This window comes from Ovis canadensis, chromosome 13, assembly GCF_042477335.2.
Source record: "Ovis canadensis isolate MfBH-ARS-UI-01 breed Bighorn chromosome 13, ARS-UI_OviCan_v2, whole genome shotgun sequence".
Lineage (NCBI taxonomy): Eukaryota > Metazoa > Chordata > Mammalia > Artiodactyla > Bovidae > Ovis > Ovis canadensis.
Genome location: NC_091257.1, coordinates 76,192,391 through 76,219,568, shown reverse-complemented (window position 1 = coordinate 76,219,568; position 27,178 = coordinate 76,192,391). Strand labels below are relative to the sequence as shown.

At 51.5% G+C, this 27,178-nt stretch overlaps 1 protein-coding gene and 1 long non-coding RNA gene across 6 annotated transcripts in view; both read right to left on the bottom strand.

The window, feature by feature from the left end:
• Window positions 1-9,536: 9,536 nt before the first annotated feature.
• Window positions 9,537-17,769, bottom strand: LOC138417623 (uncharacterized). Its single transcript, XR_011248231.1, has 3 exons — window positions 17,174-17,769; window positions 13,582-13,642; window positions 9,537-10,560 (listed from the first exon to the last, which is right to left on the bottom strand). It is a non-coding gene; the product is annotated as an uncharacterized lncRNA (long non-coding RNA).
• A 1,970-nt stretch (window positions 17,770-19,739) lies between these two features.
• HM13 (histocompatibility minor 13) overlaps window positions 19,740-27,178 on the bottom strand; it is a 42,453-nt gene continuing 35,014 nt past the window's right edge. For 2 of the 5 annotated variants that reach the window (XR_011248229.1, XR_011248230.1), the window contains exons 11-13: window positions 23,160-23,245; window positions 21,038-21,240; window positions 19,740-20,183 (exon numbers count right to left, since the gene is read on the bottom strand). Coding sequence is in view for 3 of the 5 variants with exons in the window: in XM_069548262.1 (XP_069404363.1) it covers window positions 20,084-20,183; window positions 21,094-21,240; window positions 23,160-23,245 (333 nt within the window). In the remaining 2 variants the exon portion in view is untranslated. The remainder of the gene's footprint in view (window positions 20,184-21,037; window positions 21,241-23,159; window positions 23,246-27,178) is intronic. The other 3 variants (XM_069548260.1, XM_069548261.1, XM_069548262.1) reach the window with 2 other exon arrangements.

Below are 27,178 nucleotides of genomic sequence, written 5' to 3'. Positions count from 1 at the left end.
ACCGGTTGGCTTGAGGGATCTTAATTCCCCAAACAGGGGTTGAACCTGCGTCCTTGGCAGTGAAAGCGTGGAGTCCTAAACACTGGAAAGAAGGTGTTAATCGCTCAGTTGTGTCCAACTCTTTGCAACCCCATGGACTGAAGTCTGCCAGGCTGCTCTGTTCATGGACTTCTCCAGGCAAGAATACTGGAGTGGGTTGCCTTCCCTTCTCCAGAGGATCTTTCTGACCCAGGGATCGAACCCAGGTCTCCTGCATTGCAGGCAGATTCTTTACCATCTGAGCCACCAAGAAGTGAAGTGGACTGCCAGGGGAATTCCCCCATAGTCTTTTTAGATGTAGATACCTCCCCCAACAGGACTTGCCAGGTAGCTCAGTGGGTAAAGAATCTGCCTGCAATGCAGATTCAGTCTCTGGGTTGGGAAGATCCCTTGGAGCAAAGCATGGCAACCCACTCCAGTATTCTTGCCTGGAGAATCCCATCGACAATCCATTGGGTTGCAAAGAGTCAGACATGACTGAAGCCACTGAGCATGCAGGCATCTCCTGTAACACACACATATACACACAGACACTTCAGTATTGTGCATAAGCCCTGAGGACACACAAGCACTCAACCATGCCCACCCAGTGCCCAGGAATTCATGCCTCAGAATGTAGAACTGGGCTCTGCCAAGGGCAGATGCATGAGAGCTGGTCTGATCCTGTCAGCCATAGAAGCTGATGCCACCAGCCAGGGATGCCCCAAGTCAGGGGCAGAACTTGCAGATACCACCACTCCTGCTGCAAGGCCCAGGCCCACGGAGGTGGAAGGAGGGAGACTGGGCAAGGGCCTTCTGGTGCCAGGCTTTATAAGTTCCCCCTGTGCTCACTGGGGCTGCACTGGTGGCCCCAGAGCTCCCCTTCCTGGAAGCAGAAATCCCCGCTCCTGCCTGGTGCCTAGCAGAGGGCCTTCCCTTGACTCACCTTCCCGGTACACCTGGTGCCCCCTCCTACCCTGGGGCCCGGAACCCGGAAACGGCTGAGGGTGTGTCTCTCAGGGCCTGCCCAGGTGCCTCCCCACCCCAAAAGCCTGAAGCAGTTCCACCCTCTCCACTCACCCCAACCCTAAGTACCCTCCAACTGCACCCTTGCCTCAGGTCATGGGTGGGGCTATACACCTCAAATACTGTGACTCAGGTCAATCTCTCAGGTCTTTTAAAAAGTCTCATTAGCAAAAGCAGAACTGTTCTGGTTAAAAAGAAGTTGACATCTCAGAAACACTTAAGGGCGAAAGGGGCCCTTTTCCTAGGTGAAAAGAGGTCTGGATTCATATCTTTGTCTACTTCTTATAAGCTATGAGTCTGTAGGTCACTTCATTTTTTTCTGTGTCTCAGTTTCCCCATCTGTGAAACTGGGGAAGGAGGAGTTCCCCTCTCTTGAGGATTCAGTGAGTTAAGTCACATAAAGAGCTTAAAACAGTGCCTAGCAAAGTTGGCATTCAGTAGACACTAGTTATCATTATTCTCACCGACTCAATGGACATGAATTTGAGCAAACTCCAGGAGATAGTGGAGGACAGAGGAGCTTGGTGTGCTGCAGTCCATGGGGTCGCATGAAATGCCAACCACTCATTCTGTAATTGGCACACACCAACTCTAGGCACAGCATTGAAAGAACAAGGTGCAAGTTGATGCCATCAGGGAGCCAGGTGATTGGTTCCTGGCTGCTGTGTCCACATGCTGGGGACCCAGATGCCACCAATAAGTTAACTACTGCCCTTTCAAAGGGGGCACTTTGGAGAGGAATGAACCTTCCAGGAGTGCTCTCAGTAGCACTTGCAGGGTTCTCGCAGCCTGCTCAATGGCCCTGCAAACCGGATCCCTGCCTGGGGATCAGGTAGACACCCCCCAGTTCCCAGGGCTGTGAAGGGGAAGCACAAAGTGCTGTAGAAGGCGTGGCCTGGGAGATACCCCAGTCAACTAAGGGAGATCAGGGAGGACTTCTTGTAGGAAGAGGTAATATGCCAGCTGAGATGGAAAAAAGTGAGGAAGAGTGAGGCAGAAGCTCCTGAGCCTGAACATCTGTACATCTGGGATGTACACAGGAGACAACTGCCACATCACATTGCAAAAACTTCAAAGTCTGATAATGTAAATTGGTGAGGGTGTGGGAAAACAAAAATCCTCAACCGCTGCTGGTATGTAAACTGGTACGATCACTTGAGAGCTCAGTTTGGCAATACTGAGTAAAAGTGAACATGGGAACTCCCTATGACCCAGCAGTTCACTCCCACAGACATACCCTGAAAATCCTGCCCTCGAGATGCCAAAGGCATGGGGCAGGAACACGGCAGCTATGCCGACAACAGAGCAGATTGAAAACTACCCACCCGCTCAACAGGAGAACAGGGAAATGAAATAATGGTGGCATGGTGGTTGTTGTTCAATTGCTAAGTCGTGTCAGACTGTTTGCAACCCTATGGACTGCAGCACACCAGGCTTCTCTGTCCTCCACTATCTCCTGGAGTTTGCTCAAATTCATTCCCATTGAGTGCAGTGGTAGACATTCGTAAATAGGATTGAGCTAGACCTGTATGTATTCTGCTGGATACCTGCAAAAATATGATGCTGCTTAGGGGGAAATGCAGAAGGATTTGTTTTTTAACTGTAAATTTTAAAAGCCACAAACAACATTAATAGATTTCTGTGTATTAAAAGTATAAGAGGGCTCCCCTGGTGGTCGAGTGGTTAAGAATCCACCTGCCAGTGCAGGGGACCCGGATTTGATCCCTGGTTCAGGAAGATCCCACAGGCCTTGGAGTAACTAAACTCTGCACTGCAACTACCGAAGCCTCCACATCTAAAGCCTGTGCTCCACGGCAAGAGAAGCCATTGTAATGGGAAGCCCAGCAGGGCAAGGAAAGAGTAGCCCCCGCTTGTGGCAACCAGAGAAAGCCCAGTTACAGGACAGCCAGAAGACCCAGAGCAGCCAAAAATAATAAATCTTTAAAAAATCTACATGGCCTGGAAGAAACATGGCCACTTTGTGATGTTACCTGGGAAGTGGAGAGAGTGGCAAGTAGTCTCGGAGAAAAGGGCAGACGCACTGACTACAGGAGAAAGCTAGCAGCATCTGTAAAGTTTTATTCTTTAAAGAATATGGGAGGGGGAATTCCCTGGCGTCCAGTGGTTAGGACTCCAGGTTTTCACTGGAGGGGCGGCGGGTTGCATCCCAGGTCAGATCTTGCAAGCCGCAGAATGGACGAGGGAAAAAACCCCCAGCAAACTGCTGGGTTGTTAGCTCCGGGTGGTGGGAATAAGGTACTGGGAACACAAATCGCTGTATTTCTCCGTCATTTCTACACCGCACTAAGTAAAACGTTAGGCAAGCAAGAAGGCAAAAAGGCATTTCCAGGCAGAAGGAACAGTCCAGTTAAAGGTTGGGGGCTGGAGGTGAAGAGTTGCGCGGGGGACCCCGGGCGTCCAGGGTTGGCGGGAGGTCAGCAAGGGAGCGCTTTGCAAAGAGGCAGGGTGCCCGAGCGCCCTTCATCTCCGCAGCCCCGGCAGTGACTTCGGGGTGAGCGGGAGGGGAGAGGCGCCGCACCCCAGCTTTTGTTAGGGCGCGCACCTGCCTGAAAGAGGGCGACCCGCCCCTCGGGGCCGCCTGAAGGCAGGACCCGCCGCGCCGGGCAGATGGGCCGCCCGCTTCCTGCGCTTGCCCCGTGGGAACCGACCCGGCGGGCGGGGGCGGGGGCGCCGGGAGCCGCGCACAGATGGGCGGGGGCCGCGGGCGGCGGCAGATGGGTGCGAGGCCGGCCTGGGCCCGGGGACAAAGGCTAAGGGCAGATGTTCGCAGCCAGATGTTCGCAGGAGAGGGGGGCTACTCTGGGAAAAACCGACTTGCCTTTCCGCAGCCCTCCCCCCAAGGTGGCTCCAGGCGGGCGGTGGGCGAAGTGAAGCTGGTGTAGCCACCGGCAAGGGCAGCTGGGAAGCGGGGAGCCCACGACAGGGTCTAAGGGGCTCTCTGGTGGAAGCATTTTACCCTAGCTTCCCCCCACCCCCACCCCTAAAGTTCCATCTTCTTTCTGCAAAGTACCGGTAAGACAGCTCAGGAATCTGGGCTGAACTTCTCTCCTCTATGTGACCTCCTTCCCCAGGCCTCCGGTATTAGGGGGCGAGGTGTCAGCACATACCCCTGTCTGCATCACCGCACCTCCACCGTCATCATCATGAAGAAGGGAAGTGAAAGTCGCTCAGTCGCAGATGGATTCTTGACGAACTGAGCTATCAGGGAAGCTATCAGGCCTAACGAAAATACCCCATGGACTATACAGTCCATGGCATTCTCCAGGCCAGAATACTGGAGTGGGTAGTGGTTCCCTTCTTCAGGGGATCTTCCCAACCCAGGGATCGAACTCATATCTCCCGCATTGCAGGTGGATTCTTTCCCAGCTGAGCCACAAGGGAAGCCCAAGGATACTGGAGTGGGTAGCCTATCCCTTCTCCAGTGGATCTTCCCGACCCATGGATCCAACAGGGTCTCCTGCATTGCAGGCAGATTCGTTACCAACTGAGCTATCAGGGAAGCCTCGTCATCCTAGCGGCAGCAATGCTGGCTGACATTTATTAAACACATCATTCAGTTCAGTTCAGTTCAGTTGCTCAGTTATGTCCGACTGTTTGTGACCCCATGGACTGCAGCATGCCAGGCTTCTCTGTCCATCACCAACTCCTGGAGCTTGTTCAAACTCATGTCAATCGAGTAGGTGATGCCATCTCACCATCTCATCCTCTGTCGCCCCCTTCTCCTCCTGCCTTCAATCTTTCCCAGCATCAAGGCCTTTCCAAATGAGTCAGTTCTTCTCATCACATGGCCAAAGTATTGAAATTTCAGCTTCAGCATCAGTCCTTCCAATGAATATTCAGGACTGATTTCATTTAGGATTGACTGGTTGGATCTCCTTGCAGTCCAAGGGACTCTCAAGAGTCTTCTCCAACACCACAGTTCAAAAGCATCAGTTCTTCGGTGCTCAGCTTTCTTATAGTCCAACTCTCACATCCATACATGACCACCGGAAAAACCATAGCCTTGACTAGATGGACCTTTGTTGGCAGAGTAATGTCTCTGCTTTTTAATATGCTGTCTAGGTTAGTCATAGCTTTTCTTCCAAGGAGCAGGCATCTTTTAATTTCATAGCGTCAGTCACCATCTTCAGTGATTTTGGAGCCCCCCAAAATAAAGTCTCTCACTGTTGTCATTGTTTCCCCATCTATTTGCCCTGAAGTGATGGGACTGGATGCCATGATCTTAGTTTTCTGAATGTTGAGTTTTAAGCCAACTTTTTCACTCTCCTCTTTCATTTTCATCAAGAGAGTCTTTAGTTCTTCGCTTTCTGCCATAACGGTGGTGTCGTCTGTGTATTTAAGATTGTTGATATTTGTCCCAGCAATCTTGATTCCAGCTTGTGCTTCATCCAGCCTGGCATTTTGCATGAAGTACTCTGTATATAAGTTTAATAAGCAGGGTGACAATATACAGCCTTGATGCACTCCTTTCCTGATTTGGAACCAATATGTTGTTCCATGTCCAGTTTTAACTGTTGCTTCTTGACCTGCATACAGATTTCTCAGGGGCTCATTAATTCTCACAGCCACTCTGAGTAGAAATGCTCTAACCATCAACTCCGGTTGAGGGATGAAGAACACAGAGGTCCTGAATGGCTGGTGACTTAGTGAAGGTCAAAGAAGAATTTAGCAAGGCTAGGGTTCAAGTCTGGGTTCCCCTAAGCCTATGGGTTCCCATGTATGCCTCCTTTACCCTCCTATGTGCTAAGTGCTTTACCAACCTCATTTCTTCATGTAATCAACAGTATTTGTGAAGTGCCTACTGCACCTCTGGCTCTGGGCCCACACTGGGATATCAGAGTGAACAGAACAGAGGGAAGTCACTATCCTGTGGAGTTTATATTTAGGGGAGAAGGGCACACAGAGCAGGGTACGTGCAGTATCCATTATCTCTTCTGGTGATAAATATTATGGAGGAAATAAGTCAGGAAAGGGTAGGGGGGTTAGGGGGGGTCAGGGTTAGGATAGGTTGCAATCTCAGGGGCTGGCAAAAGTCTTCTCTGGGAAGGTGGGTAGCTCAGTAAGGAACTTGTTCTCACACTTCCTTCAGCTACTAGGGACAAAACATTCCAGGCAGAAGTCAAAATCAGTGCAAAGGTCCCGAGGCAGAAAGGTGCCTGGTATATTCAAGAGGCTAATGTGACTCTGGCCGAGTGAGCAAGAAGGCTGCTAGAAGGTGAAGGTCATGGAGATATGGGGGCAGAGGCATGGCTGGATCTCAGAGGCCGCAGTGAAGAGTTTGGTGAGGCAAGATCCTGGGATGGTTTTGAACAGAGGAGGATGGTGGTCTGACTCCTTGAGCAGAATCTCAAGGACTCTGACCCAGCTGCTGTAAGGTTCCCATCCCTGTTCTACAGGGTGGACCCTGCTCGTCTCCACCCTTGTGTTTCTCTGTTTGGATGACAGCAGTTGGTTTAGATCAGAGTGTCTTAATTTGAGGCGCCTAGATGGGTTTCATTGTTGGGTAAATTTACTGTACTTTTTTGTGGGGAAAAGATCCACAGCTTTTAACACATTGCCAAAGGGATCTGTGAGGAATATAAAGTGTTCATTGCTGTCTTGTTCATAAGATCACCCAACTGGAAACAATTTAAATATCCATCAAAAGGAGAATAGCTAAATGCATTGTGAAATACTATGGGGCTCTGGGAAATCATGAGACAGCACTTGCACTTTCAGGAATGTATACTAAGGACAAACTCAATGTGTCAAATGAGGTATGTCCACGAAGAAGAGTCAACTGGAGAAAAACCCATTTGTCCATCACTAGGGGATTGAATCGGAGAAGGCAATGGCAACCCACTCCAGTACTCTTGCCTGGAAAATCCCATGTGCGGAGGAGCCTGGTAAGCTGCAGTCCATGCGGTCGCTAAGAGTTGGACACGACTGAGCGACTTCACTTTCACTTTTCACTTTCATGCATTGGAGAAGGAAATGGCAACCCACTCCAGTGTTCCTGCCTGGAGAATCCCAGGGATGGGAGAGCCTGGTGGGCTTCCGTCTCTGGGGTCGCACAGAGTCAGACACGACTGAAGCGACTTAGCAGCAGCAGCAGCAGCAGCAGCGGAGGATTGAATAAAGACCCTTCTCTCCATGTAACAGAATACATACATGCAGCTGTGAAAGCTGCCTTTATCCTGGAATATTAAGGTCTCCTAGTACTTTGTTAAGTGGAAAAACAAAACAAGTTGTAAGGTAGTATGCAAAGACTGCCACTACTTTTGTTTAAAAAGAAAGAAAAACAAAATATTCATATTTGCATGTAACTCACTAGGAAACTGCCTCTGGGGTGAAAAGAGAGATGTTTCTACTTTTTAAATTGTGTACCATAAGGATGTATTACCTATTTAAAAATGAAATAAAATTAAAATGTAAAAGGGGAAGACTTTCCTGGCAGTCCAGTGGTTAAGACTCTGTGCTTCCACCGTAGGGGGCATGGGTTTGATCCCTAGTCAGGGAACTAAGATCCAACATTCTGAACAGTGTGGCAAAAAAAACAAAACAAAACAAACCAAAAAAAAACATGTAAAAGGGAAAGGTTTGGACCCATAAAAGATTAAGGGAGAGTGCTTTGTCTCTGGGGCTTCCTCCCCGTCTGAGATTGTGTGTTATATGGTTAGCAGACATCTGTGAACAACCTGAGAAACTCAGCTGGACCTGTGATGGGACCTGACACTCACTCAGAGTCATGGCCACCTGGAGCTGGGACCCAGGGCTTGGAGGTGGGAAATACCCTGTCAGTGGGCTGAGGGCTCCAAGATAGGAGCATTTATAGAATTTACTTTTTTTTTTAAAACAACTGTGAAAGTGTTGATCACTCAGTCATGGCTGACTCTTTGTGAGCCCATGGACTGTACTGGTAGCCCACCAGGCTCCTCTGTCCGTGGAATTCTCCAAGCAAGAATATTGGAGTGGATTGGCATTCCCTTCTCTAGGGGATCTTCCCAATTGGAGAAGGCACTGGCAACCCACTCCAGTACTCTTGCCTGGAAACTCCCATGGACGGAGGAGCCTGGTGGGCTGCAGTCCATGGGGTCGCTAAGAATCAGACACGACTGAGCGACTTCCCTTTCCCTTTCCCTCCAGGGGATCTTCCCAACCCAGGGATCGAACTGGGGTCTCCTGCATTACAGGCAGACTGTTCACTATTTGAGCCATCAAGAAAGCTTTATTTAACAGCTTTATTGAGATATAATTCACATATCATACAATTCACCCATTTACGGTATATAACTTGGGGCTTCCCTTGTGGCTCAGTGGTAAAGAATCTGCCTGCCAAGGCAGGAGACAAGGATTCGATCCCTGATCTGGGAAGATCCCACATGGTGTGGAGAAACTGAGCCCGTGTGCCCCCACTACTGAAATCTGGGTGCCCTAGAGCCCATGCTCTGCAACAAGAGAAGCCACGGCATGAGAAGCCCAAGTGAGCACCACAACTAGATAGTATACCCCACTCTCCACAACTAGAGAAAAGCAATGAAGAATGCAGCAACGAAGACCCATCGCAGCCTAAAACAAATAAAGTAAAATTACAGTGTGTAACTCGATGGTTTTTAGTATATCATAGAGTTGTGCAGTGATCACCACAATTAATTTTATAACATCTTCATTATCCCCAAAGAAATCTATTGGCAAGTCACTTTCCATTCCCCCCACTACCTCTCAGACCCTGGCAGCCACTAATCCACCTTCTGTCTCTATAGATTTACCTGTCCTGGTTATTTCCTATCAATGGAATCATACATATGCGGTCTTTTGTGACTGGTCTCTTTTATGCAGCATAATGTTTTCAGGGTTTCCCTAGAATATACATTTAAATGCCCAGAGAGGGACTTTCCTGATGGTCCAGTGGTGAAGACTCCAGGCTTCCACTGCACGGGCCATGGGTTCGATCCCAGGTTCCCTCATGTTGCTCAGCACAGCCAAAGATAAATAAATAAAATAAAATGCCCAGTTACTCCAGCAGACTGTATAGGGGATGTCTCTGGGGTTGGGATGTGGGATCAGGTCTCTGACTCAGGTTGAAAGTGGACCTTCCTCTTTCTCTGACATGTACTTCTACATGATTTGTTTTTTCATAATAATGTATTTCTTGTATTAAGGCTGGTTAAAATGATAGTTCATTGGAAGGACTGATGCTGAAGCTGAAGCTTCAATACTTTGGTTGGGATGTGAAGAGTCAACTCATTGGATGCTGGTAAAGACTAAAGGCAAAAAGAGAAGGGGTTGGCAGAGGATGAAATGGTTAGATAGCATCACTGACTTGAATGTGAACAAATTGTGGGAGAGTGGATGATGGGAGAGCCTGGCATACTGCAGTCTGTGAGGTCACAAAGAGTTGGACACAATGTAGGGACTGAACAACAAAAATGATATTTAGGTGGTGCAAAAGTAATTGCAGTTATGGACAATGAATTTTAAATCATTATAACTAGGCTCGAACACATCTTTATTAATCAAAACGGGAAACTTTACAATCAACACATTTTTGCCAACTAGAAATAAGTTTGCTTATTCCCGTAGCATAAAAATCAATGTTTCAGAATTTTACGAACTCTTGGGAAGCATTTTCTGCATCCTGCTGGTTGTGGAGGTGTTTTTCCTGCAAAAAGTTGTCAAGATGCTTGAAGAAGTAGTAGTCGGTGGGCCAAGGTCAGGTGAATATGGTGGGTGAGGCAAAACTTCATAGCCCAATTTCTTCAACTTTTGGTTGTGCAACCTTTGGTCAGATGTTGTCATGGAGAAGAACTGGGCAGTTTCTGTTGACAGATACCAGCTGCAGTTTTTGGTGATTTCATTGATTTGCTGAGCATACTTCTCAGATATAATGGTTTCACCAGGATTCAGGATTCAGAAAGCTGCAGTGGATCAGACCAGCAGCAGGCCACCAGTGACCATGACCTTTTTTTGGTGCACGTTTGGCTTTGGGAAGTGCTTTGGAGCTTCTTCTCAGTCCAGCCACTGAGCTGGTCATTGCTGGTTGTTGTATGCAGTTCATTTTCCTTCGCAGGTCACAATCCCAATTGAGAAATGGTTTGCTGTTGTTGCATAGAATAAGAAAAGATGATACTTCAAAATGATGATTATTTTGATTTGCAGTCAGCTCATGAGGCACCCACTTACCAAGCCTTTTCACCTTTCCAATTTACTTTATATGCCAAACAACCGTAGAATGGTTGAGTTCTTTGGCAACGTTGGGTGTAGTTATAAGAGGATCAGCTTCAATGACTGTTCTCAATTGGTTGTTGTCACCTTTCGATGGCCAGCCACTGCACGCCTCACCTTCAAGCCTCTCATCTCCTTTGCAAAACTTCTTGAATCACCATTGCACTGTGCATTCCTGGGCCAGATGTATTGTTGATGTTGCCAATTGTCTCTGCTGCTTTTACGACCCATTTTGTACTCAAATAAGAAAATTGCTCGAATTTGCTTTTTGTCTAAAATAATTTCCATAGTCTAAAATAAATAAAAACAAACAGTAATTGTTAGCAAAAAACAAAGTGAGAAATGTGTATTAATATGATGTATAACATAACCATGTTTACTGAAAATGTATTCCAATAGCAAATGGAAAATTTCAATAATGCAAAAACTGCAATTTTGTTTGCACCAATCTAAATAATAGAGAAGTTGGACAGACATACAGTTCAACTTAAGCAAAATAAAGTCATCTTTAATTCTGTCCTTCTACCTGTAAATACATAGAGACATTCCTTCTGAATGTTTAAGGAAGTGAGGACGGGATCTGGGCAGGGTACGGGAGAGGCAGTTTCTGCACTGGGGAGCAGTAACTGGGGGGTGGGAAGGAGGTGCTGTGGTCCAGGGATTTCTAAGATTGTGCTTACAGAGGCAGTGATTTTTATTTTCTGTTACTTGCTCTGAATACCCTCCTCCTCCTTGCCCCAGCCTCTATTACCACAAGGTGGAATTATGCATTTATTTGAGGAAATCATTTATTCATGAGCATTTTGTAGTAGATGCTCAAGAGAAAGTAAAAGAATGAAACTGACTCCATGACCCAGAATATAAAGCTGCGCGTTTTGTTTCTCAGTTATGTCACTCATGCAAGCCTCAGTTATTAATCACCTACTGTGTGCCAGGCTCTGACCAAGTCCTGGGGAGACATAGATGAATAATATTTAGGTCTCCCACCCTTCCTAGCTTCCCTAGGGACTTTCATGTGGCCTTTGCCAGGATTACTACCTAAGTCAATAATTGTGATGATAATGATGATGGTGATGATCTAAAGTAGTGGTTATGATTTTAGGCTCTGGGGTGAGGCAAACTCGATACATGGCTCTGTGGCTTTGGGAACTGTGGTGCTCCTGGCATGAAGCCCATCCTCCCGGGCCTCAGTGTCCTCTTCTATAAATGGATCTTAGCTGTTCTACCCGCAGGATTGCGATGCACTGTGACAGTAGGGCAATATGCTTCATCTCGCCTGGTCCCATGTAAAGTGGTAGTGATCACTGAGCGTTTATCATTGACCCCACTCCCCACCTGCCTGCATTTCACTTCACACCGTTCCCAATGGAATCCTTCCAGCCACACTGTGACTTGAGTAGCACCACCTCCATTTTGCAGATGAGGTAACTGAAGATGCAGTTAGCTCAGGGGGTGATGAGGATGTGAGTTCTCTCACTGTCTGAGTCCCAGGTCCAGGGCCCAGCGGACTAGGGGCTGGGAGCAAGAGGCTGTTCTCCACTCTCTCCCACACTTCCCTGGGAAAATCCAACAGGTGGTGGGGCCTCTGCACTGGGGACCATTGTGCAGGGGCCTGGGAGGGTCGGAGGGCCCAGTGTGTGTCTGGGAGAAGATGGATGCCTTCATTACCATGTGAATCCTGGGAAACTGCCTCCCTGGCTGGGTGGTGGGTGGGCGTGGGCCGCGGGGGGTGGGTGGGGGGAGCTGGGTGTTCTCAGGCCTGGACCACACAGTGACTGGGAAGGGAGTCCTTATGGAATCCTGAGGGACCCATTAAGAAAACAGATAATGGGATTTCCCCTCTTGTTTAACTTCTTATTTTAGGACATCTCCATCCTGTGAGGCTTAAAAGAGACACAGATTGAACACAAAATGTTGTTTTTAAGGAAGGACGAAAACCTCCCCCCCTCCCAGTTGCAACTTTCCCACTGATTGTGCGGCATATTTGGGTCTCAACACTTAGAGTTGGAGCCTTTCACAAAGTGCACACAGGTCAGCATCTCCATGGGGGCATTTCCCAGCGCCGTTCCCTGAATAGTTCTTTCATTCATGGAAAATATGTCCTGGGGGAATCCAGGGTGATTAGCAAATATTAATAGTTGCTGAGCAAATTAGGAGAAGCAGGTTTTAGACTTAAAAATCAAGGTGTTGTCAATGTTTTTTAAAACATTTTAAATTGAAGGATAATTACAATATTGTGTTGGTCTCTGTCATGCATCAATATGGATCAGCCATAGGTGTACATATGTTCCCCAAAGTGTTGTCAGATTGATTGGAGCAGAAAAGACTGGTCAGCGTTTGGACAGAAGGTCAGTAGTAGAGAGGGAATAAGGTAATCAGAATCACAATGGTATCCAGTGACCTGGGTCCCCATTTTACAGATGAGGAAGCGAAGGCTTCAGAGGGACCCAGGCGGAGGGGTGCACAGACCATAGCAGGAAACCTGGAGCGCACGCGGACTCACACGCACGCGCAGAGCAAGTGGAGCGCACAGGCTCACCAGCTTGAAACAGCAGGGCCTCTCCCCGAGCCCTTCGCACTGCAAATGCTGCCGCAGTTGCATGGAATCGCTCTTTCTCTCACACACACACCAGTGCAGGCACAGGCTCACAAGTGTTCTCACAAACACACACTCTTGAAAACGGGCAAGATACATCCAGATGTGTAAGCACGACTTCACCACCGCCACGTAGAAATACATCTGCAACCCTGCCCCGCGTAAGGTTTCCGTGCCCTCACGCTTATACAAACCCCAAACTCATACAGATTCCACAAGAAAACACATTCTTTCTCTTTCTCACATGTGTAGTTGCACAGAGAACCTCTAAGGCAGGAAGGGGCCCGGACCCTCCCCTGGACTCTGCACCATGGCAGCTAGCTCTGCAGCCTTGAGCCCAGGCTTTTTCTACTCCCCCCACCCCCACCACCTACCACGTTTGACACATGTCTCCACCTCCTCTCCCCTCCCCACTCCAGGGTCCCCAGGGTACTGGGGGGCAACTCAGGTCTTAGCAGCAAGAGAGGTGCCTACTTTCGGGGCACAGACATGTGGAGAGGCCCTGAATGCAGCGCCCAGGGGCTCAGCCTTCTCTGTGTCCCCTCTGCCATCACCCTCCCCGAAGGCTTAGTCCCAGGAGGGCAAGGGGCCAGGCCCCACCACTGCTTTGCACAGGGCAGGGTGCCCTGGGGAGGAAGGGCCCATTACAGACCCCGGAGGGGCTCATCCGCCTCACAGGGATCTGCCTTCACATGCAGATGGCCTGTTTGTCTCACCTGGTCCGCCTTAAAATGACAAAGAGGTTGGAGGCTGTCTGGGTATTACAGGAGATGACACCTGACCAAAATGAGAAGAGGAAGGTTGTTAACTATGGTAACACAATAGATATCAAAATTGTTTGCACTGTAGATACGATTTGTGTTAAAAAATACATACTACAAAAAAATCTCAAATTTACGTTTAGCTGTTAACAGTAATCTCTGGGTGGCAGGAAAATGCTGGTTTATTTTCTCATTTTTTAACATATATGCTAATTTTCTACAAAGCATGGAGGTAACTTCTGGATAATAAAAGTTTTTAAAATTAAATTGATGTTTTTGAATTGTGGCATTGGAGAAGACTCTTGAGGGTCCCTTGGACAGCAAGGAAATTCAACCAGTCCATCCTAAAGGAAATCAGTTCTAAATATTCATTGGAAGGAGTTATGCTGAAGCTGAAACTCCAATACTTCAGCCACATGATGCAAAGAACTGACTCATTAGAAAAGACCCTGATGTTAGGAAAGATTGAAGGTGGGAGGAGGAGGGGATGACAGAGGATGAGATGGTTGGATGGCATCACCGATTTGATGGACATGAGTTTGAGTAAACTCTGGGTGTTGGTGATGGACAGAGAAGCCTGGCGTGCTGCAGTCCATGGGGTCACAAAGAGTTGGATACGACTGAGCGACTGAATTGAACTGATCTATTTGTTTCCTTTATTTTTGGTCGTGCTGGATCTTCGTTGCTGCACGCTGGCTCTTCTCTAGCTGAGGTGAGTGGAGGCTCTTCTCCAGTTGCAGTGTGCGGGCTTCTCATTACAATGGCTTCCTTGTTGCCCAGCATAGGCTCCTGGGTGTGTGGGCTTCAGTAGTTGTGAGGCACAGCTTCAATAGTTGCGGCACACGGGCTTAGTTGCTCCAAGGCATGTGGTAATGTCTCCTGCATTGGCAGGTGGATTCTTTATCATGGAGCCACCAGGGAAGCCCAATAAAAGGTTTTTAAAAATGAATACTGAATGACATGAAAAATGACAAGGGAGTGGTGTCCTCACATGAGTTCAAGGGTCTTTTTTTAAAAAAAAATTGTGTATTTATTTGTCTGTGCTGGGTCTTAGTTGCAGAATGTGGAATCTTTACTTGCAGTATGCAAACTCTTAGTTGCACCATATGGGATCTAGTTCCCTGACCAGGGATGGAACCCAGGCCCCTGCATTGGAAGCTTGGAGTCTTAGCCACTGGACCACCAGGGAAGTACTGAGTTCAAGGCTCTTGATTGCTGTGTGGGCAGCTTCCTTCTCTGTGCCTTTATTTCCTCATCCCTATGATGGAGACTCAGCACATGGAGGATGTGAACACTTGGGATGGTGCTTGGCACACAAGAAGTGCTCAATAATGGCAGCTGCTGTTCTTCTTCTTCCAGGAAGGTTTCTGTTAACACTTCCCAGTACAGATTTGATGCCACCTGGCTGTCTACAAGGGTGGGTGTGCACAAGTTCCCTAGGCTGGTTCACGTACAGGTTCACCAGCATGTAGGTTTGCCCATGCACTTACGTGTCCCTTGAGCACTGAAGTCCATACATTGCGGGAGGACACTGCTCACCTATGGGGCATCAGGGACAAGCACTGTGCTTGCAAACAAGATCACAGGTCCTTTGCTTCTGATTGCTGGGGTGGAGGAAATGCTGTTTCAGTTTTCTACCCCAGCACGCTCATCCCGTGGTTCCTTTCAGCTCAAAGCTGCTGGGAATTTAGGCTTCTTCCTGGCATTGGCCTAGACTCAGGGCTCTTTTAGGGGTCTTAGGACATTTGTAAGGTTGGGAGTACTATGGGCTGAACAACCTCCAAGGAAGAAGTTGGTAAGAAGTGTTGGGACATGTGGGTTCATGGTCCTGCCATGCTGATGAGGAATATCGGTATGATGTCCACCTTCTGGATTGCTTTGAGTTCTTAAATCTTTCTTATTCATCTGTCCCCATGGCCCTTGTCCTTTTATTACTCATAGCATTATCATTACTGTCCTAGAGCCCCACCCCTGGCTTCCACGCCTTCCCCGATCTAATGTTTAGAAAGGAATATGTCACCCCCCTGCTCAGAACACTTCCTTGGCTCCCACTGCCTCCATGGCCTTGTGGGATCTGCTAACCTTTCCTTATACCTCAGTCTTTCCCACTCTGCTGGCCTCTTCCCTCTCCTCGGACTAGGATCTCTCCTGGAAACAGCAATGAAAGCTAAATGAGCTTCCTTTCCTCCATTTTGTTTCTAATGTGGAGTCTAAGAGATTTGCGTTCAAATCTCATCTTGCCATTTCCCAGCTCCCTTGTGACTAAGAAAGGTTTCAGACCCTTTCTGAGTTTTAGGGGCTTCCTTTGCCAGATGGAAATAGCCGATATTTCTCTCTTTTTTTTTTGCTGGGGATGGATTTAGTTTTACTTTCAGTTCTATTTAGTTTTGAAAAACTCTAAGATTTGGAAAAAGATTACAAGCCACCCAGATCTTCGTATCTTTCTTGCCCTCAAATTTCCTCAAATTACTATCTCTTTTTACACATCTTAAAGACTCTTCCATAAATATCATCTATTGAAGACCTGCTGTATGCTTTCCATGGATTATTTCACTTAAATCCTCACAGCCACTTGTGGGCAGACTGAGGCTCAGAGACCAGAGCCTCACGGTTGGTAAGCAGTAGATCCGAGGCAATGTGTGTCCATTTATGAAGTGCTTTCTATGTGCCCTAGGATTGTCCCAGAGCTGGGACATTCAACGAGTCATTCAAGAAATACTGAGTGCCACTCTTCAGGTCACTAGGCTGGGGGCTAGGTTACTCCGGTGGGGAGGAGGGCAGAGGCTCAGCCTTCCCAGTTTATCTCAATGGAGACAGCCTGTCGCTGTTGCCCCCTTTGTCTGAGTGAGAAAACCAAGGAACAGACGCGAAAGAAACAGACCTGAGGTCATACAGTGGTAAGAAAAGAGCTGGGATAAGCAGACTTTACTATTGGGGAAACTGGGGCACGCAGAGGGAAACAGACTTGCCTAAGGAAACACAGCAGGAAGCAGAGCCGGGATTCCCAGGCTCACAAGGTCTCGGCCTTCCCGGCACCTCCCCTCGGGGGCGGGGCCATCGTGGGCCACGCCCCGCCACTCGCGCCCGCCTTCCTGGCAGCCCTGGCGGCTGTTTCCTGCCCGCGTAGCTGGGCGGGCGGGCGGCCGGCCCATCTGGCGGCCCCCACGGGGAGGCGGCCCAGACTCGCTGGAGCCAGGCGCCGGCCTGGGCCCCCATGCCCGCCTGGAGAGCCCAGGTGTGGCCGCGGCGGGGGTGGGGGTGGTGCCTTCCTTCCCGCTCGGCCCTTCCTGACGCACCCGGGCAGGATGCTGCCTCCTCCCCAACCTCAGCCTCCCACGACCTGGCCTGGAACGGGGAGGGAACGCTAGCGGTGGGAGAGCGGGCTGGGCAGGGAGCAGCAGGCCCCGCCTCTGGTCTCCACTCCTTAGGAGACCTCGGGCAAGTCTGGCCCTTTTTTTTGGCGTGGGTGGGAGGGGAGTAGAGAGCACTCCGTTTTCCAATTTGTGCGAGAACGGCTCAACTCTGACCGGATCGCCCAGGATCCTACCTTACCACTCAGGGTCCGACCCCAGACAGCATTGTGGGAGCGGGAGGCACCTCTTCTGCCTGAGGATCGTGACATGATCATTGACTTGACATCCATTCGTTCAGCCATTTAAAGTCTGTCTGCCTGATCACGTCAGCTGGGAAGCCCGCGGTTGACCTGTGTTCCCTGCCGTGCCCAGCGGCTTGACCTGTGCCCAACTCATACCTGGTGCTGAAGCCCCAAAAGGGCATGTCAAGGCTTTACCCCCTCCCCCCCAAACTGGAGCCACCTCTCCAAATTGGAGCTTACTTTTTACAGCTGAGCAAACAGGACAGTGGGCAGCCAGCCCTGCTGTCGATGCTGACCCTCTTCTCCAGCGCCACTCCAATACAGGGAACCCAGAATTGAGCATCTTGATTTATGTCCGCAGCACCTGCAGTGAACATCCCCCAAACCAGGCATCCTCGGTTCAAATCCCTCTGGGGCCCTTAATGTCTCTCTGCTTCAATTTCCTTTATCTGTAAAAATGATGGCACCTCCCTCACAGGGGTGTTATAAACATTACATGAATATTTCTAAAATAGGTTATCATAATGCCAGACACGTTAAATACAGATGAAATAGTGTACTGGAGCTCTCCGCAGGCCTGGCCTCCCTCCTCCCCTACAGTAGCCCCCTCCCACTCAATCGTAGTCAGGGGAGAGGGAGGCCACTGAAAGGGACACTAACACATCAGGGGCAAACTTGGGGGTTTTGGAGCCGTTTCCCAAGAATCCACTCCCACCCCAGGGTGAGGCTGGCAGTAGGCCCACCCGGGGCCCTGCCCAGCCACCCACCCCCACCTCTCCAGCGTGCAGACCCGATCCGTGCCCGGCCTGGTGCCATTTTTCCATGGGACTCTGGCTGTGGTGGTTCACATCTGGAGTCTAGACTCGGAGGCTCTGCAGGCCGGGCCTACCGCCCGGGCTGGGCCACCACTGCCCGCTGTTTGCTCAGCTGAAGCTGGTTAATTGGAATTAAGAGTGGCCTCTGCGGTGCCGGCTGGCCGGGCGGGCCCTGGATGGCCGCTGCCGAGGTCTGTGGAGCATCTGGCGGGGCCGGGATGGTCATTAGGTGGCAGGCGCCCGGCGCCACTGCCACCTCAGCCTCCGCCGGGGGCCGGCGGTGACTCACTGAGGGCTTTGTAGGCTACGGACCGCAGAACCCACTGTGCTGTGCGCCTCGGCTGCCTGCCCCATCTGCCGCCCTCAGAGAGGCCTTGTTCCAGGACCACAAGGCCTCCCCTCTGGGGGCGGCTGCAGGCGGCCGAGATCCGAGAAGCCCCTGAAAGGGACCCTCTTGGCTGGGGGAAGCTTTTGAGATTTCCCATCCTTCCTTTCCAGAAAGCCCAGAGAAGTTGGTAGTGACTCAGGCCCAGGGGTCTGCAGAGGAGTTGCAAAGTCCTTAGGAACTCTGGAATTTGATTCAGATTGCTCAAGGTCAAATCCCTGTCTAGGGGCAGGTAAGCTGCCTCAGTTCTCTCACTTGTACATGGGGCTAATATTACAGATGAAGAGTATGAGAATTTAGTAAATCCTGTATTGAGGTGCTTGGTACATGCAGCAGCTCCCATTACCTGCTCCCACTTGTTCTTTAGCTCCAAACTGGGAAGCACTGTCTTTCAGCCTTTAAACCTGGAAGCTTAGGCAGTGACTTCTGGGCTGTTGAAAGTCTGAGTCTCAGGCCAGTGGCCACCCTCCTCGACCTTAGTTTCTCCATCCAGTGACCCCATACCAGGCAGGTAAATGAAGGCTGTGCCTACCCCTTGCCTGGTCCACTGGGGGTTCTCCTTCAGGCCAGGGCTGCTGTCTTTGGCAAACTGGAGAAACCCTGGCTCTGGGATCTCTAGTTCTCAGGCCTGGATGGCCTCCCAGAAGCCCCCTCCCCAGCTTCTCCAGGGGTGCTGGGGATGGCTCCAAGAATCAGGATCCTTCTGGCTTTGCAGCAGTAGTTTTGGGAAGAACCCCAGGAACGGGCAGAAGAGGAGTGGTGGGTCCTCCATGTCTAGGGTGATCTAGAGTCCCAGTGCTCCGCAGCTGAAGCCATGTGAATGCTGAAACCATGCAGGATGGCTTCTGCCAGCCTGGGAATAAAATCCACTCTTTCCTGGGGCCCACGTGGCCCTGCTGCTTCCCTGGCTTCATAGATAATGGCCCTTTTGCTGAGTCAGGCCAGCCTTTTGGTACCACAGCCTCTTCCCCACAGACCTTTCCTCCAGAAGGTGATGCAGGCAGTACCTGTCTGACACCCTCGCTGCCCCCAAGTACTGGGAGGAGCGTGGCAGGAGAACTGGATGGCTGGGGATAGGGCTCGAGGGCCCCCTCTGCTGGTCAGAGGGCATCTGGGGGTGCTAAGCTGGCACACTAGCCACACACTGGGTGGGCATCCAGGAGTAGGCATCCAGGATGGAGGGGCCGGAAGGTCAGGGCCTCACTGCAGGTTGTGACAGTCCACCGTCCCCAGGAAGGGGCTTACATGAAAGTCTCTGGGTGGGAGGGTGAGAAGTAGTAAACCCACTCTAAGGTATTGGGTGAGAACTTTCTCGAAGTGCAGTGGCCTGCCCAGGCAATGGGATGAGTTTTTAATGTGAGGCAAAGTCAGTCCACAATACAAAAGTCTAAAAATCAGACCCACTTTTCCCACCTGGCACCCAGGGGTTGGGGGGGTGGGGACAGTTGGGGGCTTCCTTTACAGGCAGGAGATGGGGAGGAGCAGAGGAGGGCCGGAGAAGGGGGAGAGGGAACCAGGCCCCGGAGGCCCCACTGGAGGGAGCCTGCTGCCCCTGCCCCTCTCTGGGAGCTGGCTGCCCCAGCGGCAGGGCCGCGCTGTGCAGGCCAGTGTGCAGCCAGCCCGCCCGGGGGCCTGGCCCTTGCAGGGTCGACACCAGCTCCGTCACTTCTCCTTCTTCTCCAGCCCCTTTGATGCGGCGGCCTCTGTTCCCTCTCTGGTTTCTGTCACTGCTGCTGGGTCCTTAGGATTTGACTCCTCATAACTGGCCAGAAAAACAAGACAGAGCAAGGATGGCACACTTAGAGGAGGGAAGGGCAGAATCTTTGTGCCCACCTCCCACCATCGCAGGAAAACCCTGGGCACACATATCCTTGGCCCAGCACCTTCCAGGACTTGGCCTGGCCCCGCCGTGCGCCCTTCTCAGACTGGCTGCTGGTTCCACTTTCTCTGTGCCTGGTGGTGCCAAGAGGTGGCAAAGGCAGCGGCAAATGGAGGAGAGGTTGGGCTTGTGCAGACCCATTTTAAGCTTCTTGGACCTTCCACTGGGGAAAGAGTGGGGAAAATAGGGGCAGCCAGGATGAGGCTACAGGACGAATGGCTGCCTCCTAGGGCACATAACAGGAGTCAAAAAGCTCAGCCCCAGGGGCGCAGGCGGGCGGGCAGGGGGGCTGCTCTACTGAGAAGTGGCAAGGTGCCACTCTCGCAGGCAGACACCCTGGCTTAGCTCTTCCTTTGGGCTCCATTCACTGAGCAAGTGAGTTCATGCCAAAGATAATGCTCACATTTCCTCACCGCATCAACCCCGTGAGGCAGGTATGTGCCCACTTTTATTTGAACAAAGAGAGGTTCCGAAAGGGGAAAGTGAAGGTTATACGCTTGCCCCAGGTTATATATATACAGAGTGGTAACAGTGTCCACGGCTGTGTGACCAGGGCTGCTGACCCCCACTCTCAGGTGAGCCCCACAGGACTGGTGAGGCCGCTGGGGTTCTGGGGCCCTGCTCCCCCGCCCCTCGGCTGGGCACTGTGGCTGCCTGGTGGTGGTGGAGCTGCCTCTTGCTGCCTGCCCCAGCCATGCTCCCTGCCCCGTACACTGGAGCGGGGGTGTCTGCCCTACCTTGGGCCCCGGGGCAGTGGGGGGAAGTGGGCAGGTAGGCACCCGCTGGGTTTTACATGGCGCTGGGATTCTGCGGGCGCCGGCGGCGAGGGCCAGCTAGCTTCTGCTGCATGGAGTCCGCCAGGCTGGCTGGGGAGCCCGAGACTGTGGGGAAGTGGGTGAGCCTCGGGGTGTGAGGCAGGATTTCCGCTGAGGACTCGTAGCTGTGTGAGAGACAGACAGAGACAGAAAAAAAGAGATGGAGAGGAAAAGACTAAGGAGGACAGAGATTTCTCTTCCAGGGAGCAGGGGGCAGAAGTGGGTCTTACTTTATCTATCTCTGCACTTTCGAACTCTGTGGAAAGAAGCCGGTGTTACTTGGAGGATAAAAAAGAAAAGATGCACCTATATAGGAATACACTCTGCAAAAGAATAAGGATGCCCTAGATGTATATGTATGTGTCCTAGGTGGCGCTAGTGGTAAAGAACCTGCCTGCCAATGCAGGAGACGTGGGTTCCCGGTTGGGAAGATCCCTGGAGAAGGGAACGGCAACCCACTCCAGCATTCTTGCCTGGAGAGTCCCATGGTCAGAGAAGCCTGGAGGGCTACAGTCCACGGGGTCGCACAGTGTCGGACACGACTGAGCGACTGAGCACACACGCAGATGTTCTGCTGTTGTGGAAACATCTCTCAGACACACCCTTGTGCGAAAAATCAGGACGCAGAATGCTCCAAGAATGCCACCACCTGCGTGAGAATGTGTACACACATACGTGCTTTCAGGTGCAGAGATCTCTCTGCATGTCCAGGGACGGGGTTGGCTTCGTGGGTGGCTGGGGTATGAGGGGGTTGGTTGTCCCTCTCCTGATATGGAATTTTGAACCACGTGAATGTGTTATCATTTAAAAAGTAAATGAATAAAAAAAGGAAGAGTGCCACTAAAGGGAAAAGTAAAACCAAAGATAAGGTGGAGAATTAGGGAGAGAGATGGGCAGAAGAGAAGAGAGACTATTTGCTTTTTCACCTCAATCTAAAAACCTCCTGGGAGGTGGGGGGCAGAAAGGGGGGGCACCCATGTGGGCAAACTTTTACAGAAACCAAGCACCAAGTGGGTGAAGGCGGGCACCCTCTGTCCTGGCTAGGGAGGTCACCCCAAGTAGGCGCCGGGGGCTGAGACTAGCTGAGAGCTGAGGGTGAGGGTAGGGACTGAGCTCAGGGCTCAGGTCCCATTCCTGCCCCCAGATCTGCCCCCTGGCTCACCCCCGGCCTTTCCTCAGAGTCCACAGGGCTTTGCCAGGTCAGGAGCCCTGGGCAGGCAGGTTGGGAGCCTGGGGCTCTGAGGCAGGACAGGGAGGGCAAGAGCAGGTACGGGGGAGGGTTGAGTCACAGGCTCCCCTACAGGCAGCCAGGTGCACAGAAAGCTCTGGCAGGCACTCGAGGGACAACCTGGAGGCCAGGCAGGTGGAGCTGGTGGAAGGTCCCCGAGTGGGCAGCTTCAGCTGCAGCTGGCAGCTATTTCTGGGTCCCTGGCGGGTGGGGCTAGTGCTGCTGGGGTGTAGACACCTGTCGGAGTCACGCAGGCCTGGGGGTCAGGGTGGGGCTGATCACGGGTGTGGCAGGTGTGCGGACGGCCACAGAGAAGGGGTATGTGTGTGACTAAGACGGAGAGAAAGCAGCCGGCTCTGGGTTACAGCCACAGCGGCAACTGGACATAGACTGACGCTGGAGTTCTAACTGAGCATTTCCATCACACTAGAGTCCCCTGTATCACTCACGTGTGGACACTGAGGCCGGGGGCGGGAAAGACCTGCCTGAAGTCATATGGCGGCAGGGTTGAGATGGGAACCCAGGGCTCCTGACAGTGGGGCGGCCTGCGGTGGGGAGTCTACACCAGCCAGTCCCCTTTCATGACTCAGGTGGCATCTGGTGTGGGGGCTGCCTTGAAAGCCCCAAGGCTGTTCCCACCCCTGGCTACTGGCCCACGGAAGGGTTCTGCTGGTGCCCACGGGCACCCACGTGCTGGTGCAAAGGGCAAGGCTGGTTGCGTGAACAGTGTTCCCCGGAGGCACGTACCCACAGCCCCCACAGGCTCCGCCAACTGCCTGCAGTGCTAGGCAGACCCCTGCTCTGCGGCCCTCTTACCTGAACATTTCGGTCACTTCTCCCTTGGCCAGTGCCACCAGGACAGGAAAGCCGATACATGCAGGGACCAGGTACAGGAGGGCAGGCTGTGAGAGGACAAAGGCTGGTGAGGCAATGCTGGGCAGGGCACCTGCTCAGGGCCGGGCCCATCACCCCAACTCTCCTCTGGGTGTGACTGAGGGACAGGTTCACAAACCGAGTCCGTGGCTGTGCCTGCACTGGGGCTCCTGACTTCCCTGGGAGAAGCAGCAAGCCCAAAGAAACTCAAGTACGCAGGGCTTTCAGGGTGCCCTGGAGTCTGGCTGGCAGCATCCCAACTGCCCAGGACACCAGGTTCCTGGTGAGTTGGTCCTACTCCCAGAGATCCTGACTGCCTAGATCTGGGGTTGGAAGTCTGCACTTTTAACGACACTCTAGGAGATGCTGTTATAATGACAACGATGATGACATAGCTGCTATGGATGGAGCACCTGCTGTGTCCTGGGATCAAGGTCACCCAGCTGGTCAGGCCCAGAGCCTGTGAGGAGACTCCTGGTGAAGCTGGGTTTGGAGGACAGGACAATTACACCGGCCGGCACTGTTCCAGAGAACCTCCTCTGTGCCCTGAACACAGGCTCTGGCGAGTACTTCAGCCCACCTCCATACCATGACCGTCCTCCTTGTGTACAAATGGAAGGCTCATGCTTTGGGAGTGGGGAGTGGGCAGCTCAGGCCCTGGAGAGCCCAAGTGGTGAACTGGGGGTTGAACTTGGGTACCCCCAGACTCCAAGCCATTCTGCTGCTTACAGTGTCTGAAAGCTGGACCTCACCCCACTGCTCAGCCCTCCACGGCCCCTACTGCTCCCAGTGCTTGACGTCCCCAGGAGATGTGACCTGTCTCCCTCTCCAGCCTCACCCGCCCTGCCCTGCCCTGGCCACGTTGGTCTCGTTTCGGTCCTCTTTGTCACCTGCAGCCACAGGATCACGGCACGTGCCGTTTCTAGGATGTTCTTCCCGACTGTGCCTACTTTCCTTCTCCTTCAGACTTCAGCTCAGCAGTCACTTCTGTGGCCCGCATTGAGTCAGGCCCTCTTGCTGCACTCTCAGGACCCCCTGCAATTCTTCACAGCATTCTCCAGCAACTTGGAATGAAACATCCCTGGGCCGTTACAGGCTGGAGATTCTCTCCTGTTAGGCTGTTAACTCTGCGAGGGCAGGCCCCACAGCTGTCTTGTTCACTGCTGTCTTCCTAGTACTCAGAAGAGGGCCTGGTGAATACTAAGCCAATGGCTCCCTCACAAAATTCAGAGGGTGTCCTGGAGATGACTTGGGTGAGGGTGAAGGAGACATCGTTCCTAAAGCAAAGCCTCATTCCTAAAGCCAAGCCAGCCCCTGGCTAGAGGAGAGGGCTCCAAAGTCCCCAGAGGCTGGCCATCAGACCATTTTCAGACTCTTGCCATAGATGGGCTGTGAACTATCCCACTTCACACAGATTATCCTTGAACCTAATTACACCCTGAGCATTTGGATCTGAGTTTTACAGGTGATGCTACTGAGGTTCATCAGAGGGAAATGACCTGCCTGCAGTCACACAGGGTGTGTAAGTGGCTGAGCTGGGATTTAAACTCAGGCAGCTGAGCTTCCTCCCCTGCATCAAGTCTTTGCTATGAGATCGGCTTTGGGCCAGGAACGGCAGAAAGCACAACAAAAGCCTGCATCAGGACAAAAGAGGGGCAGCCAAAGCAGTACTCAGGGAAAAGTTTGTAACTCTAAATGCACTTATGAGAAAGACTAGAAATAAACAATGCAAGTTTTCAAACCAGGAATCCCCAAAGGAGGAGGAAAAGAATGAAGGCAAAGCAAAACTTAATGAAATAAAACAAACTTAATAAAATTTAATTTCTGAAAAGTAGAACACTTAAGAGATGATGAAATTGAGGATCAGAGGAGGAAAAAGGATCTGCCCTAAATCACACAGTTGGTCAGGATACAGACACGGATTCCCTGTCACCAAGTCTGTGTCTTTTCTTCATCAAGGCCAGGCTGGGCAAAATAGAGGGCTTCCTGGGCGGAAGCTGGGTAGATGTTTGGCCCCACCAAGGTCTGCCTCACCTAAGAGCCAACAGCAATTAAGGTGCTCCTTTGGGAAGAAGTGTTTGCTTAGTATCAGAGGGATACAAACCTAGTCTTTTCTTTCCTCTCAAGGCACCAGGGAACCTCTCCAAAGAAAGTCAGTGCTAAGGAGAGGATGGGATGTACAGCCTGGGACAGCGAGCTGGGGGTCAGGACTCCTGGGTCTCCATCGGGCCTCGGCTTCGCTCTGTGACCACAGATAGGCCGTTTTCCTGTCTGGGCTTCCCTCTCCGTCTGTACAGTGAGGGCACCTGATCATCATTAAGGACCTTTCTTGGAGGTTGCTAGTCCTGGCTTGGAGTACATTTTTGATAGAGGTTAAAAAACACATAGGCAGAGGTGACCCCCTCCCTAGGGAACTGCTGGCATAGGGACTGCCTATGTCTTGGTGAGGGAGGAGGAGCTCAAAGAACAGGTTCCCCTTGGGTCCAGATCTCACCTCAAAGATTTTCAGGGAGATACCCATGCGGATGATCAGGGAGAATAGGTGGGCTGCTGCTAGGCAGTAGGGTCAGCTTGTGGTCAGGAGTCTAGGGCTCCAGCCAAGGCCCAGCTTGACTTGCTGTGTCACGTAGGGAAGGCTCCTTTTTTCTCACGTAGAGGACCACCTCTCTCACCTCTGCCCCCAGCCTGTGTGAGAGCTCCCAATGGAGCCTTCTCTGAGTCTAAGGCAGAAGGCAAGCCTGCCATCTGGTGGCCACCTAGGGGATAGCTCTGGGCTTGGAATCTGCTGGGGCTGACAGCTGAAGACACCTCCCAAGAGGAGGCCCAAGTGCAAGGCCCTTCCTTGCCAAGTGCATGTCCCTCGCAGCTTGCACAGCTCCTGAGGTCATCTGGAGCAGATGTGAATGAGAAGGGCTTCCTCACTGGTTCTTGGTTTCGCTACTGATAAGGACTTTCTGTATAGTGTATACACTTTCTGTATAGTGTTAGTATCAATTTCACAGTGTCTGTAAGGACTCAATGAGTTAATGAGCGAAAGGGTTTAGCACAGTGCCTGGCAAACTAACAGACTAACTGGGTCAGCAGCTTTTGTGATTAACTCAAAGGTGGCTTCTCTGTGGCCGGTGCCCAGGGAAGGGAGAAAGGGAGGAGGAGTGGGGGAGGATGGAGGGAGCACAGCAATACCAATTGGGTCAGACGTAGATCTGAGCACTTCACTTACATTAACTCATTTCACCCTCAAACAACCCCAAGGTGGCTACTATTATTTATCCTCATTTTCTGCTTTCATGAATCAATGAGGAATCCTAAGTGTAACTTCAGACAGTAGAGCCTGAATTCCCACCAGGGCTCTCTTAGATTCCATTCCACACGGCCTTTCCCATGGCTGGGGGTTCATAATCTGGGCTTGTTCTTCATGTGACACAGGTTTGAATCCTGGCTCCCATCACACTTTCCACAGAGCACCTGAACTGCAGCTCCTCATCTGTTCACAGAACCCTCACGAAGCATACCAAGCAGAGCCTGGCACAAAGGAAGTGCTCTGATTTCCAGCAGAGAGCAGCCCTGTCTGCCGGCTTTCCCCTCCCCGACTCCTCTTCAAGCCACAGTGACAGCTCCCAGCCTGGTCCACTTGGCAGCTCAGCACCCATCTAGGAGAAGGCAGAGCCTGGCTGGCTTGGGGAGTGATGGAAGGGAGATCCTGACATCCTATCACTTGCCTGGGGGGCAGGCAATGGGCTGAGACCGCAACAAACACCCACCCGATTCCGTTCTTCTGTCTGCCACCACTACCGAGGCTGAGAAGCCACAGCTGGGGCCATGCAACACTGATCTGGCCCAGATGTGGGCAAAAATCTGCTGAGAGGGCTCTGAGAAAGGTTTTGCCTTCCTTGAAGGTCACAGGCTCGGCTGGCAGCCTTCCTCCTCCCCCTCCTCACCACTAGCGTGCATGTGCTACCTGA